The sequence below is a fragment of the Aulostomus chinensis genome, chromosome 21 (genome assembly GCF_037954235.1).
Source record: "Aulostomus chinensis isolate RoL2024-O1b breed Wild chromosome 21, RoL_Achi_v1.0, whole genome shotgun sequence".
Classification (NCBI taxonomy): domain Eukaryota; kingdom Metazoa; phylum Chordata; class Actinopteri; order Syngnathiformes; family Aulostomidae; genus Aulostomus; species Aulostomus chinensis.
Window position 1 is genome coordinate 10,632,674 of NC_141340.1, and position 14,924 is coordinate 10,647,597.

Consider the following 14,924-nt stretch of genomic DNA (forward strand, 5'->3'; position numbering starts at 1 on the left):
TGGACTTGCCATACCTCTATGTTGTGCATAGAACAGGTCTCTTCCTCTGTTTTTTTTTTTTTTTTTTAAAGCAGCCAGGCAACGGTGGCAAACGTTCACATCCCCGCCCAATCAGTGTTTGTACCACTTCCCACTTTAACTTGGCTGTGCACTTCATCAAGTAAACAGGCTGAATTAGTCATTCCGACTTTTGGACAAAGAGAAAGCACAGTGACAGATTTTTTAAGAAAATAGTGTCGGACACAAAGAAAAATGAGGGAAAGAGAGAGAGATTAGGGGCAAAGAAGAGCAGCAAAAGTAGAAGTGGAGCACCCCTGGGGACTGATCAGTATCGTTGCGCTGATAAGAGAACGAGTGTCTGAAGGCAGGCTTTTCTTCCCACAGCTTTTTGTACCTTCCCGGGGCAATTTGAGTCTAATTGTTGAGGCTTATAGAGGCTTCTCCCTCTGGCATAGACAGGTAGATCTCTGCAGGTGGACATGAGCGTGACATAACACTGCTCTGGTGTCTCCGGGGATGAAAAGCAACCATGAAGGAAAGTGGGAGCTGTTTCTCAAATCTTCCACCATGACTTATCTATTTTTCCAGGAAGTGATTCCACAGTCTGACTCTTGATTATCCTCTTGACTTCCTCATATTTCAAACGTATCATCTATCCCGATGACTAAGCTAGTAAGAAGCTACTTTATTTTTGGTTTTATTATCTCTCAAGCTGTATAAGGTAGGATGTGTTTGATGGCGTAAAAATGTTTGTATCCAGCTTAGTCAGTGGTCATGTTGGTGAGTCATTGGCCTTTAGGCTCTTTTCTCCACTCACCCAATAACTTTAAAGGCAGAAGCCCCCTTACTAATGCATTCTTTATGCCCTGTATCTTATCTCATGCTTTATTTAACCACTGATTCATCCGCAACTGTGGAGCAAGTTAGTAATAGTGAGAGTGGACATAGGCTCCCCTGCCTAACTTCCTGGGGGTGGTAGATTTCTTTCTCAATGAAAGTGTGTCATCAGCTCCATTCTTGATGAAAAAGAGCAAGTGTCATACTTTCAAAGAATGCGTCATCTAGTCATTTCATGGAACCTGTGGAGCCCCCGGATATGAATGCTTTGTATCATTAGTTAGAGGTTTCCTTCTTGATACATAAAAGAAAAGAAAGGGATTTACCTCAACACGACATCATCTGCCTCCCGAACGATAGGTAGCAGTATGCCTCCCTGCAGCTGTTAGCAATCACACTTTCTTCTGGTTCCCCCTTTGCATCATAGATTTAGTTGGCAGGCAGCAGACTTGAATTTAAAGACAGTCATCCATGAAATTTTGGGGATGTACTTCTTAGCTGAGACCACATAAAGTTTGTGTTCTTGTTTATCCAGAAATGTAACATTTTCACCCTAGCACCCAACCTGATGTTACTTCCTTTAACTGTGTGGTGTTCAGCTGCAGATTAAATACTGCAGCAGGACGTTACTGCAGCAGGAACACGCACAGAACACTAAGGCCAATTTGTGGCAGATTGAAGCATATACTTGTCTGACTAAACTGATTCCCAATCCCGTTATCAAGGTAACTCTAGTCGTGATTTGGAAAAAGTTCAGCTGGGCTAAGTCCAGTCATATTTTGGCTTACACAGTGAATGGAGTTTTTGTAACATCATGTAGAGCAAGAGTGTGAAGCATCACTACCACGGGTGTCTGATTAAACCTTTGAAAAGGAAGTTACAGTGTGTGGACCTTCTTGCTCCTAAGTTGCTTCTTTGGGTTCAGCACCTGATTTGATTGTATCACAGACACTTTTTACCTGGATGGGACTTCATCATCATCCCAAACCAAGGCGAGAGATTATATCAGTATTCCTTAAAACGGTGTCATTCTGTCACTCCTGTGTTATCATAGATGCTGTCTTCAGTTGTATCTGTTTCCTCCAAGATGCTTTGCTGACGAGGCAAGAGTATGGTATGCTGGTGTGCTTCTGCTCCTCAGCCTTTGCCCATATGTTTTGAATTACGCCCTAGGAGGTGCCATGCTCAGCAGCTCAGTGATGGGAGGGGATAAAGCAGGCCTCTCCAGCCCAAATGACGCATGACATGGCGCTGCGCCCCGGGCCCTTATTTATGGCTTCCCATGTCAGCAAAGGCTCGCTCCCCTGGGGAGCCTCACGAACACACTAACTTAGATCAGCCAGCCTTCAGCACTCATCTCTGGCCAGAGACACACACACATGAAAATACACACACCATCCCCCTTAGGATTCCTGCTCACCGTAATGTGGCAGCATCCACACATACCTGAGATGTATGCAGAAATCAAACACATTTCCTCATTGAGAAGTTTATTCAGCTGGACAAGAGCCATAGTTAATCCACTGTTGCACAAGAAGTGAAGCGGCGCATATGAAGGGCTACTTCAGAGGAATTAACGTCATGTCAGGCTACGGCACACACTGCCTCTTTTATCAATGCCTCTGATGTGGAAGAGGATGTGAAATCTGGAGCGAGAGTGAGGAAGAGATTTCTTGAGCAGCTCCGAATACATTTTTCACTGTTGTTACTCAAAAATCCATGTACATATCACACAGCATTAACAAATGGATGCATACACTGCCAGCACTCATACACACACAGGTGTTCTCCATGAGCTGTCCGGGAATGTTCCTATGATCCCTGTCCAGGGTTTTAATGTGGGTAGCAGCGAAGGAAAAGAATTTAGAGGAAATGAAAGCCAAGGGATGAGAGGAAGCTCGAGTGTAGATGACAGGAGGGGGGAAAAAAAACGAATCAAATCTACAACAGATAAGATTAAAAAGAAGCTAATGAACATCAGAGAATGTGACAAGATAGCTTGCTGGTGGCAGCAGGGTTAATACAGGCAGAGAGGTGACTTTCTCCACCCTGCTAGCTCATATTTCTTTGTACTTTTGGGAATGAGCGCAAAAGAGAGGAACACGATCAAGGTTTTATGTGGCCTTTTGAAAACAGGACAAGCCCTCTGCAGAACAATATATCCACCTTTTGAACATCTCAGACAACAAGGCACTCATTTTCCAACTTGCCAGCTCCAGCCTGCTGCCTGTAAAACGCCCTGTCTGAAATCCACTCTGGTCATTGTTTAGTCTGGTGGGACATGCCTTAGATCACCCTCATCAGAAGTCATCGTGCATCCCCTTCATGTTGGGAGTCCTCCCACTTCATAGCAGCTCTGCGTAATCAAAACTGTCTCTCTGGCATTAATCAAACTCATTATAGTTGTCACATCAGACTGCAAGCATGTTCTTTTAAAGTAGTGTTGGTAATACTCTATACCGGGGTGTTTAAATACATGTCTGTTTCATTAACATCCTAAACAAATTCTGCTTGTCGAGGGCTCAGTGCGATAGCCTGATCATTTTCAGGATGTTAAAGTGTTAGTCATCAGCACAGTCGGGTTAGAAGCGAGGTACACGCACTGCCAACTCTCATTTACTATTATAGGCAGTGCACGTGACATGGAAGCTCCTTTAGGCTCAAATGAAGTGCCTCTATTTTTATTACATGCTGGCCAGCTAAATTGAAGTGAAGTGACAGCGGTCCGTTTGTGTTTATGGATGTAACAAGATGTTTTGGACTAAATATTTTACTGACCATTGCCGAAATAATAGTGTTAATAATAGTGTTTTTGCCAGAATCTTATCAGTCTGTGGGGTTACATTGGCTTCTGTTTGTCATGTGATTTTGTCTGCTCGTGGTTTTCTTCTTTTTTTTATCACAAGATTCTGAGCATTACAACAAATTGGACTTCAGACAGTTTGTATGTGTACCATATTGCAGTGATATTTAAGGATTGTTTAAAGGGTTAAAAATTTGGATATCACTCAACCCTCTTTGTAAGAGAATTTATTGCGACTGTTACAAAGGCCAACAGTTGGATTCACAGGCCATTCAACCCATTGTTGTCTCAAGGCTCTCTTTATTAATAGATTTGCAAATAATACAACATCAAGCTTTAATAAAGTTACACAAATCTGACCACAGAAGCTCCTGACACAAATGCCTCCTCAGTGCACATGCAGAATGGTTCAGGTATTTCAAGAAGAATCAGTGTAAGGAATGAACCTGGTGGTCCTTCTCTGATGCTTCTCTTTCTCTCTGTAATGATGTGGATGTCCAAACGCATGACGTAGATGATGGTGCTGGATCAAAGCACAGGGGGATCCTGCTACTGATGCTCATTTATCCAGCCGAAATGGAGACAGGCCTTTGAATTTGAATCATCTTGGGGAAGAGGGAAATGCAACACTGTATTCTAAGACTGGGTCATGGGGTTAAATCTGGAGCTGGTGTCAGCTCTCAGATGAAAGCACAGACAGCACAGCGTTGGCAGGACCCGATAAGCCAAGAGAACAGGCCAACTAGACAAATATTTCTTGAGTCCGAATAGGAGGAGACAAAGAGATGCAAGTATGTGAGACTGAATAATGTGTTGGTGGTCTTCTCCTCCTCATTATGACCTCCCTGGTGTCTTTGATGGCTTCAGACGGCCAAGAAATGCAGATAGAGGCTCCCAACCTTGCAGTTCTTTCCCACCAAACATTTCTCCTCTTCTGTCCTCTTTTAAACTTACTCTCTTTTCCTTCTGTCCTTTTAACAACTTTTCTCCATCATTCCTCAAAATGTCCGTATTGTCTCACTAGATCCCATCTGTCCAACAGCGAGAGCTGACACAGGGGTCTGATTTGTCTGGGTCAATGTGATCCAACAATCCATCAGATCCATCAAGCCGATGCCATGGACTCCTGGGAGACTGGCTTTTTGTTTGGCTAAGCCGTTGATGGAAGCAAAGCCTCTGTTGGGGAAGCCATTAAGGGCGCTGCAGGCCCAGAAAAATGAGCCGCCCTTGTCACTCCACATCAGGAGCTCGGCCATGGCCGCGGATCTTCCTCAGACGCCGTCCTATTCAGGCGGTAATTGTCCAAGCCTTTGAACTAGGGACAGCTAGATAGATAGATAAATGTGTCGATGTGTGAAGTCGCCGCAGGGGTGCTTCAGGTTGGTTTCCAGTGTTGGAATGATGGTAAGTGGTGGTTTGTTATCTAAAGTTGGGGTGAGGAAAGAGGATAGGTGAGGAGGGAGCGATGAGAGGGATTTGTCCTGTTGAAAATCCAAAAGGGCAGCATTGACGTGGGTGTGATGCCTGAGGTACCTGCGAGAAGTTAAAATCAAGGACATACATCCATCAGTTTAAAGCTTTACTATATCCTCGCACAAGTTGTTCTTCCAAGAATACAGTTTCATTCTTGCTCTGTGTTGCAGAGAAAATAATTGTTTAGCCTCCTCCTCAGCTGCCCTGTCTTGTTTTGTTTGACACCTCTGGTTTGAACGCTGTGGTCTCATAAAGTAAATCAACTCATATTCAAGTTTTTGTACAGACAGTGATGCTTGAGGGACAGCCACCAAATTGAATTATTGAAGAAATGCTGACTGTCATCTGCATATTGCTTTCCAATCCGCACTCGCACTCCACTTTTTACTCTTGATTCTATGACAGAGATGGAATGCCTCACTTTGCATTTCCCAGCCTCAGACTAAACACACTCCTCTGGTGTTGATGCATTAGTTCAGCGGCTGCCTCTAATGATGGGTGACTTATCTCATTAGAAAAATAATGATTTCACTTGCTGCCATTCCCACAGATAGTCTCAGTGTTTGTCCTCGCCAGTGTCCTCTGCAGATCAGCCGGGCCAAAGCTTTAGCCCTTACGCCTGCCTGTCGTATATCAGCAGCGCTGCCACCATCACCCCTCTGATTTATGGCTGTTTATCTCCAGTCACCCCCCCCCCCTTCAACAGATGGGCTCCAGCTATTTACTCAGGGAGAGAAAGGGTCCCAAACCAATTGAATAAATACAACAAACAAGAGGTAATTATGGGGAAGTTGGTTGTGATTACAATTTATTGCCCACTAGATACATGAGCAATTTATTGTTCCCTGCTGTTTATCAGGTGTTGTGCTCATCAATGCCCTTGATTAATCAGGCTACATTAGGCTTTATCCTTATCTTATTCACTCACTTCAGTTGTGGACAAACTGGTGAAATGACAGGAAACCGCATATACAAAAAGCATCTAGAGTCCCTTGATAGGATTTATGTTGTAATTGGGAAAATATGACTTTAGCTGTCATGTTCTGCAGGGTTGTCACCTTAAATCTCAGCTTGCAAGCTCAAATCTGTCAGATATTCAGCGAGAGAGCAAAAAAAAAAACCATGCCACATAAATTGTCTGCTGGAGACTTGCAGGGATTTCAGTTGATTTCTGAGTCTCTTGAGAGAGGTCTTAAGTAAAAATCCAACAGCTTCCATTTTTCAAACCCGTCCCTCTATATTGTCGCAGATTTGTCAGTACCTGTAAGCATCAGAGATCTTTTCGTCAGTTTGATGGATACAAACCAGATTTTGACCCTTGCACCTGTCAGTAATAAATTATGATTCCTGGTTTATGTTTCTCATAATATGAGGTTAAACGCTTTGAAAGTGATTTTGACGCAAGCTCATAGATAATAGTTGCATTGTCCTCCCCTGCATATTGCATTCCATAGAGACACATGGATACAGCTTGCAGGCGAATTTCTATTTTCTAAGGATTATAGCCTGATCGGTGTTTCCTCTCGGAGTACAGAAACTGAAATAAAGTGTCTGAGAAGCTCCGAAAAATGTCTCCCAGTTGAAGCGGAGGAGGGTTCATTTGTCAGCACCACATAGTTGATAGAAGTACAAAGAATCTAGCTTGGATTGACGTTGGTGGGCTTCATATTTCTGGAGATGTCGGGTCAAGAGTTGAAAACTACCAAGATAAAATGATATTTTTGATTGTTTTGTTTTTTTTGTTAGTTTTTTTAATAAGGAACTGAGAAAAGATTTAATTGAAACACCTTGATTTGAATTCAACCATCTTAACAAAGCACACAACCTTTGAAGAGAACATCGAACAACCCGCAGCAGATGTAGGTCGTGTCTGAGAACATGTTGTGTACTCTGAAGGCTGAAAGGTGATAAAATAAGGTGTTTCCCTGCACGGTGCTATGCTGGCCAGCTCATATTCTCACTTCCCACCCTATCTGTTATTGAGTCAGATGTTAATAGTGCAACCCAGCAACACACATGTTCACTGAACTTGTGTTTTCGCTCCATTATCAGGAGATACGACAGGGTTTTAAGAACAATGCAAATCTACGTTTGTCCCCTAACAGCAGTTTGCATTTCAATAAAACTATACATTCCATTTTGTTTGCCGGATATTTGCCCACATTTTACTTTGGCATAAAAGTGTTATTACATGCGCTGAAAGAAACTCATTTCTGTGTTGAAATCACAATGAGCTAATGTGATCCACCTGCTGTAACCTTTTTAGTGTTTCAAGACATAAATTTTAATGAGATGTTTCCAAGGCTTCTATTATGACATTTGAAAACAGTGCCACCCTCAATCTCTAAACAGTTGTAAACAGAGAACTGTGTTGGACAATTTAATCCTTTATACAGATTCGGTTCTTAGTACTCTGGTGTTTGTATCCACTGAATCGCCACCTCTGGCCGTTCATGCTCGCCATGACTCTCTTCACCGAATCCAAGAAAATATTTTCTGGTATTTTCAAAACGATATCAGCTGGATGGAGATGGAGGGCGACTGACCACGTCTGGCTGATTTGGCACCATATAAATAGTTAATATCTGGATCAGTGGTCTCACATGTGCATGCACACACAGTCCATTCTTCACAGCGATGGTCGGTATGGAGGGATGAGGGGGAGAGATGTTAAATGTGCTCGGCCATGCACAGGCAGACCCAGTGGTGTCAACTCATCTGGGAGATATATCTCTCCCCCCCCCCCCCCCCCCCCCCCCATATGAAGGGATGGGAAGAGAGAGAAAAGACAACGATGGCGAACACATCTGGACTGAACCCGGATAACATCACATCGACCACTGAGGGATGGGAACAAAGAGAAAAGACAACGATGGCGAACACATCTGGACTGAACCCGGCTAACGTCACATCGACCGGTTCATCTTGGCACTTTTTTCGTTACAGCGGTTCAATTAAGTTCATTGGTTCAATTAAAAGCACAAGAAGTAGATCACAACTTTGAAGCTAGCGTCAGCCTCACTGCAGATATGTACTTATATTTCACTGAAACTCCTTTGTTTGTCTTCATCATGCAGTTTCAAATAAACTTAAATCCGTTCATCTCCAATAATCCCCTCCCCACACGTTGCATATATATTCTGATAGCAGGCTGATCCCTCTCATAACATCGGGAGCCTTTAACGGCTGGCAGGAAATTCTGTCGTGACACTTTTGATCCAACCAATAATTTATTTATGCTGCCTTGTGTACGTTCATGAAATGAAACTAAACAGCCCAAACACAACAGACACGTTACCTCATTGGTGTGTACCGGCCTTTTTCTTTTTTTTACAAGCAGCCACATTAGCTCAGACAGTTCAGCACACACTGCTGCACAAATGAAGCCGTTGCCAAAGCCATTTGGAAACACGTCGTCGAAAGATGAGACGTGAAAATTGACCTGTTTCAAAACTGTTTAACGAAGGTGGCCAGCGTTCCCATTCTGATTCACTATTGACCGCTACGACTGTTGCTATTGTCACGTTATGCATCACAGAGTACAACTCAGGTGTAAGATGGAGTTATTTGAAGCGGTTGAGGCAGGCAAAGAAAATCGAACCTAATTTTGCTTCCCTAAGCTGAGAGATTCTGCATTGACAACATCCCCCCACAGGACAATTATCTCGTGTTGCTTCTGGGCTACACAGATGATTATCACCGTTATGATTTCTAGGTGTTTGTTTAGCTGCGCTCCTCAAGAAAACACACGTCACTCACTCACATTAGTGTAGGGAAAATGTTGAGCCGCTAAAACATAAAGTGGAAATGTTAACCCAATAACGCTAGATAAACAGTCAGCGGAGAGGAGCCAAAGACAACAAGAGAGTGAAGGGAAAGTGTCCTGCTGGCATCATGTTTCCCAGAGTAAGTGTTATTTGAAAAGCAGCTGAAGGGTGACACTCACTCTCCTCCCACTCAATCTGTGTCTTCCTCCCTCCCCGCTTTACTCGCTCACTCCCTCACTCGACCATCTGTTGTTCTCTCTCTTCTCAGGCTGCTCTAAGTGCCTTGAAACAGCTGTCGGAGCAGGGTCTGGACCCGGTGGAGGGCCCCATCAAGGTACGGCAGGACGCCCATCATGCCAGGCTCACACACTTATCGTCGGAATGTTTTACCAATAAGGGTAGATAGTGGGGAGCCAGATGTGTGTGTGTGCCAATCTGATTTGATACAAATCCTCAGCACACCCACACACATCCCAAAATTTCCGCTGGACCTTTTTCCTCTGTAGGACATCATCAGTAGGCGTGTGTATTTACATTTCCATACTTTGCATGACGGCTATCAGCTTCGAGGGCTTTTCCCTGGTTCCTCCACCACCATGAGGAAGGAAGAACAGAAGGAAATCTCTGTCCAGCCTTTCTGGAGTATTTTCATAGTAGGTGTGTCCTGGTTGGGGGGGGGGGGGGGGTGTTAAGAAAGAGGAAAGGAACAAAGACAAAAACCGCACAGTTTAATTTACGTCACCATCAGAGGAGGAGGGGTGGGGGTGGGGGGGGTTGGAGGGTATGGCTGCAATTACACTTTCACCTGCGCAGTTAATCACTCATGTCGTTGCTCGGCTCACCCCGTCACATTCTTGGTCACCAGGTTTCCAGTGATCACAGTGAAAGTGCTTTTTTGTGTGTGTGTAAATCTGTCATCTTTACTTCCCTCGCGCCCTCCGACGTCTTCCTATTCCTTCCTGATAGAAGCAGCAGAACAGGAGCCGCAGCCCATCAGTTATTGTGATACAGATGGAGGGCAAGGACTTGAGAATGTTTAGAAAAATCGCTTTTTTTCAGGGTGGGGAGGTGGAGTATTATTTATTGAATCCTTGACCTAGATCGACCCGTAATGCTGCTCTATTTGTCGTTACAGAGCACCGAAGCATGCGGGAGGGAGGACGGACATTAAACAGACTAACTCAGGCACCACCACTCAGGTCTGCACGGATTCAAAGGCTGTCGTCTAGGAGCTGACAACCCCACCCCACCCCACCCCACCCCACCCCCAAAAAAAAACCCTCCTCTCCCTCCTCCGACATTCACCCTGATCCCCCTCGGTGTCCCCAAAACCCCACACTCTTTACCCCAACCCCCCACCCCTACACCTACACCCACCCACCCACCCACCCTAACCACCACCACCACCACCACCACCACACGATCGCCACTGTATCCTGCAAAACCTGTCAACATGCAATAGGGTGGATGTGCACCGAGAAATGACCGACTACAAACACCATTTTCCTGAGTCTATGTGAAGACAACGCTATCTCAACACGTTCATTGATGATTTCAGTCGAAATTTCTTGTGGGGGGAAAAAAAAAAAGAAAAGTAAGAAAGAAAGAAAAAAATTCGAGATGCATGGTACTGTATGAAATCAAGGGAAATCCAAAGTGATACACTGCATAGACAATTTTCCCTTTGGATAAATGTCTGTTGGTATGGTTAAAACAAATATGTACATCATGCCATTGAAATACAAAAGAAACATTTTAGGAGAGAAAACCTACTTGCGTACAGTAGCTTTTTTAAATTTTTTTTTCCTCCGGGGGTATTCTGTTTTTGTTTCTTTTTATTTTATTTTGTTATTCTAACAATGCTTGAGTACTGTATTTAAAATTAACCAATGCCAGTGCTGTGAAAGTTCTAGTTGTTGTCTTCATATATAGTCACCCAGCTTACCTTGTATGCTGACAAAAAAAGAGTTCATCTATCTATATGGATGTGTATGACTTGCAAGAGTATCATATTCCGAAAAATAACACAGAAAACTTTTTTTTCATGTGGACAAAAAGGACAAAACTGGTGTTAGCAGTAATCAATAGACGTGTGACCCCCTCAGGAGTGAAGGTTTAGACTTCCTGAAGGGTCTACCTGTCCCCTTTTTAACATGCCCCCCCCTCCCTCCCTCCCCTCCTTTCCTTCCTCCCTCCCTCCACACTGGCAGAGCATCACTGGAGTGACCAACAAAAAGGCATTTAACAGCGGCTAGTATTTTCTTGAATGCCAGTAAAGAGAGTTCTGATTTGTTCCTCTCCATTCTAGTGATTTTGTGTCAGAAGACTCCCCCCACCCCGACCCACCCACCCACCCCCTCTCCTCCTCCTCTCTCTCTCTCTCTCTCTCTCTCTCTCTCTCTCTCTCTCTCTCTCTCTCTCTCTCTCTCTCTCCCCCTCCCCCACCACAGTTTTGTCGATCACATCTACACCCATTGTGTGTGTTGTATTGACCCGTCGAGGCATCAACTGGGTGCTTTTAATTCCTGCATTCTGAAATGCATCTTTGGAGAGGAGCGAGTCTGCGTGCGTAGTGCGGACCCCCTCCCCCTGAAGACCACTTCACTTGTACACTGACATCGAGGATGTGTTCCTCTTCTCCGTGAGTGCAATGTCTAATCAGTTTCTGTTACTGAAATGCAGTAAAAACACCTCAGTTCATGTGGAAAAAAACGTCTGTGTCTTTCTTTCTCCTTTTGAACAAGAACAACCGCAAAATCTCCCCAGCAGTGTTTCAATCAACGTAGTTTGATGTGTATTTTGAAGTACTGGAAAAGATCAATTGAAATACTCCAGTTGTTAAATAGTCCATATTCTCGTTTGAGACGGAAGCAGCTTTCGCGAAGGTGTTCGGACAGTTTTCTAGGTTGAATCTGAAGGTAAAAAACTGCTGCTCAGAAAAATGAGTGTGTAAAGGGTTAACTTTAGATAGTACTTGAGTACCAAACTATTGGTCAGGATTGCGATAAACCACATCTGCTTAAATATAAAGTTAATATTTGAAACAGAACACCATTTCTGGCTCTGCAGGGGAGACAAAAGTACAGCTTTTGTGTAGCTGTTAAATAGCAATGGGCATAAAATCACGTTCTGTGTTGCAGATTTTCCTCAGGATGTGATTGAAAATATGCATTTATGCAAAAGAAATGTTCAAAAGAAAAGTAACAACAGTGGCGGTGAAATCTGTGGCGCACTGACAATGCTCCAAAACCAAACATTCAGTGAGGCAGTTTGAAATAAAATAATCAAAACTTGGCATTTAGGGGGTCATTCATTAAGAAACAACAACCGAGGGAGGGTTAGCTTTAGCTTACAGACTAGCCACAGGCGGACAGCTAGCCTGGCTCTGAGTGAAGCTGAAGAACATCTGTAAAACTCAACCAGGATGTTAAAAAAAAAAAAAAAGAATATCTGTTTTCAGATACGAACACGTGCGTAGGGTAGCACAATGGTATTTCAAAGTAAACTAATTTGTCATGAAAAGAAGACATTTATATTATTTTTCAAAAAAGTGACAAATGTAAGATTCGATTTCTTTTTGAAAGTACTGCAGTCATTTTCCTCAACAGTTTGACACTCGTTGAAAGAAGATGCGACTTAGCAGGGGGGGCGTCTTTTAATCTGACGAGCAGCACGCTAGAGAAAGCTTGCTCTTCATGGTTTGACTTCAGATTAACTCCACGTTCGTACTGACGGAGGATCACGTCATACAGAAGTAGCACAATCGAACAGGTGGCCCCTTTAGATTTTACAATGAAAAGATTTTCAACTTTAGATCCATATTTAATTTGTAGTTTTGCAACTTAAAACCTGAAATCCATCAAATAATGCTCACAAGTAACAACAGGAACTTTATGCTTCATACCGTGTTATCAGGTTTCCAAGAGCAGTTGATCTGCTGCATACTTGTTGCACCACCCTTCCTCTGCTGCTCTGCATGCACCTCCTGGCTCCACCTGTGCTGCACTCCAGTGGGCCCACTTCCTCTCCATCCCCAAACCCACGCTGCTCCCTCTTCCCATTAATGAGATGAATGAGCGGAGGGGACAGCGGCGGTCTAATTCAACCTCGCTGACTAATGGACTCAGCTGGCAGCTACATCTGCTAGCCATTGAGAAGCGCCAAGGCTGTTCACACACATTAGCAGCAGATCTCTATTCCAGAAGCTTGTTCATGCAGCGGCGCACCAGCTTGAGACCGTGTTAGACCCAAGATAAATTGCTCCGTTCTAACCAGCCAATATGAACCTCACCGCCCGAAATAGAACAAAAATCAATGGGGGCTGTGGAGCTTGTCCATGCCATGCAACAGCAAATGCTGGACTCATTGATTTTTCCATCTGAATGATGTACCATCGACCCCCTTGAAGTCCTCTTAATTAGAGCTGTATCAACAGGAGGAGGAGAGCGTGAGGGGAATCCTAGTGATGCTGATGGACGTTCTAGCAACATTCAAGCCAAAACCCTAATCGTTCTCCTTCTCGGAGGCATTTCTTTCCACACCACTTAAGCTTTATTTCACATTAGCTGGATAAGGATGTGGCTTATAGTTGCATCTGATATGAGAAACTCTGGAGCACTTCTCTGTCGTGCGCCACGGAGGGTGGAGAGGAACTCACCGGGAGCAAAAACATCGATTTATACTGTAATCTGCCATTGCAGCGATTAGACTGGACTGCTCTGGTTTAACGTTTCGATTACAAGCAACTTAAAAGTGCGTTAGGAATCACGGTCCGAAAGGTGTCAGTGAATATCTGCCCCTTCTAGAAGGCTCCGTTTTTTTAATTCAAGATGTGGAGAGACTTACTAGTAAGCTATTGCAACAGTTTTTTTGCCCCCTGTGCTTTAGGAGCGCTTTGCACAAAATTCCAAGACATTTCTTCAAGATTTCTTTGTTTATGGGAGGAATCAAATATTTCTCATTCTGAGAGTAACGCACGATAAACTAATTTGTGATTTTTTTTCGGGCGATGTCAACTTATAAAAATAAGTCGTTGTTTCGCAAATGCAAGTTCTTTTTGATTCCAAGACCATCTGGAGGGTTTTTAAGCGCGCCAAGTACACAAGGAATAAAATTCCTTCATATAAATGTGCCAACTTTCCCAAGCCTCTTAAAGGTTTGACACGCCGGATATACAAACGCGTTTAAACTCGTCTGTGTAGAGTACAAAGTGCGTCTCAGGTCCCGAGCACCAAGGATGTGACCTCGGAGGCACAAACAACTCAGCAGTTCAAGCATGTGAGGCCGTGACAGCTTAATGTGATTCTTCAGCCGGTTATCAAGCTTTTTTTTTTTTTTTTCTGTTGCTATGGGGAAGCAAGAGGTCAATAAGTTCCAGCACACATGGTTGGACGTCTCAGCAAACACAATACAAACCCGCATTATTATGCATATTGATTGACTGTCACCTTTTTTTTTTTTTTGAGTCTTACATAAGCGCTTTTTAAATGTCACACGTCTGATGCTGCTGCGACGACAGCACGAGATTAATTTACAAAAGCGAGCGACTCCTGAGCCAACACCCATATCTGAGTCAGTGTAGGAGGACAGTGATACTGGGTGGGTGTCGACAATAGAACCAAAGAAGAAGAAGAGGAATATCCTCTTTCATGTCACTCACATCGTCCATTCACAGAATAATACCCCCCCCCCCCCCAAAAAAAGTAAAGTGCCGTTTAATAATCTAAATCATTTTTATTAATTTAAGTTAGGTAGAGACACTAAACATTGGAACCACATTTGCTCGGCGTGGAGCAGTCTTTTACAAAAAAAGAAAAAAAAAGGCTTATGTCATACTGTCAAAAAAATTAAGAGGTAGAGAATTTAGGCTCATCACTGTGACTGAAGGAATGACGCCCATTGGAATGTAATTGAAATTCAAACAACTTGTCACCCCCCCCCCCCAAAAAAAAGTATATAAAATACATCAAATATGGAGATTTGATTTTTTTTAGGGGGGAAACTTGGGGTATTCACAACATTTATAACATACACATTTCACTTTA

At 43.5% G+C, this 14,924-nt stretch overlaps 1 protein-coding gene across 1 annotated transcript in view; it reads left to right on the top strand.

Moving 5' to 3' along the window:
• stau2 (staufen double-stranded RNA binding protein 2) overlaps window positions 1-10,143 on the top strand; it is an 84,473-nt gene extending 74,330 nt beyond the window's left edge. Inside the window, exons 14-15 of the mRNA XM_086191739.1 lie at window positions 9,149-9,214; window positions 10,016-10,143. Of these exons, the coding sequence (XP_086047865.1) occupies window positions 9,149-9,214; window positions 10,016-10,051 (102 nt within the window). The 3' untranslated portion in view covers window positions 10,052-10,143. The remainder of the gene's footprint in view (window positions 1-9,148; window positions 9,215-10,015) is intronic.
• The last annotated feature ends 4,781 nt before the right edge of the window (window positions 10,144-14,924 follow it).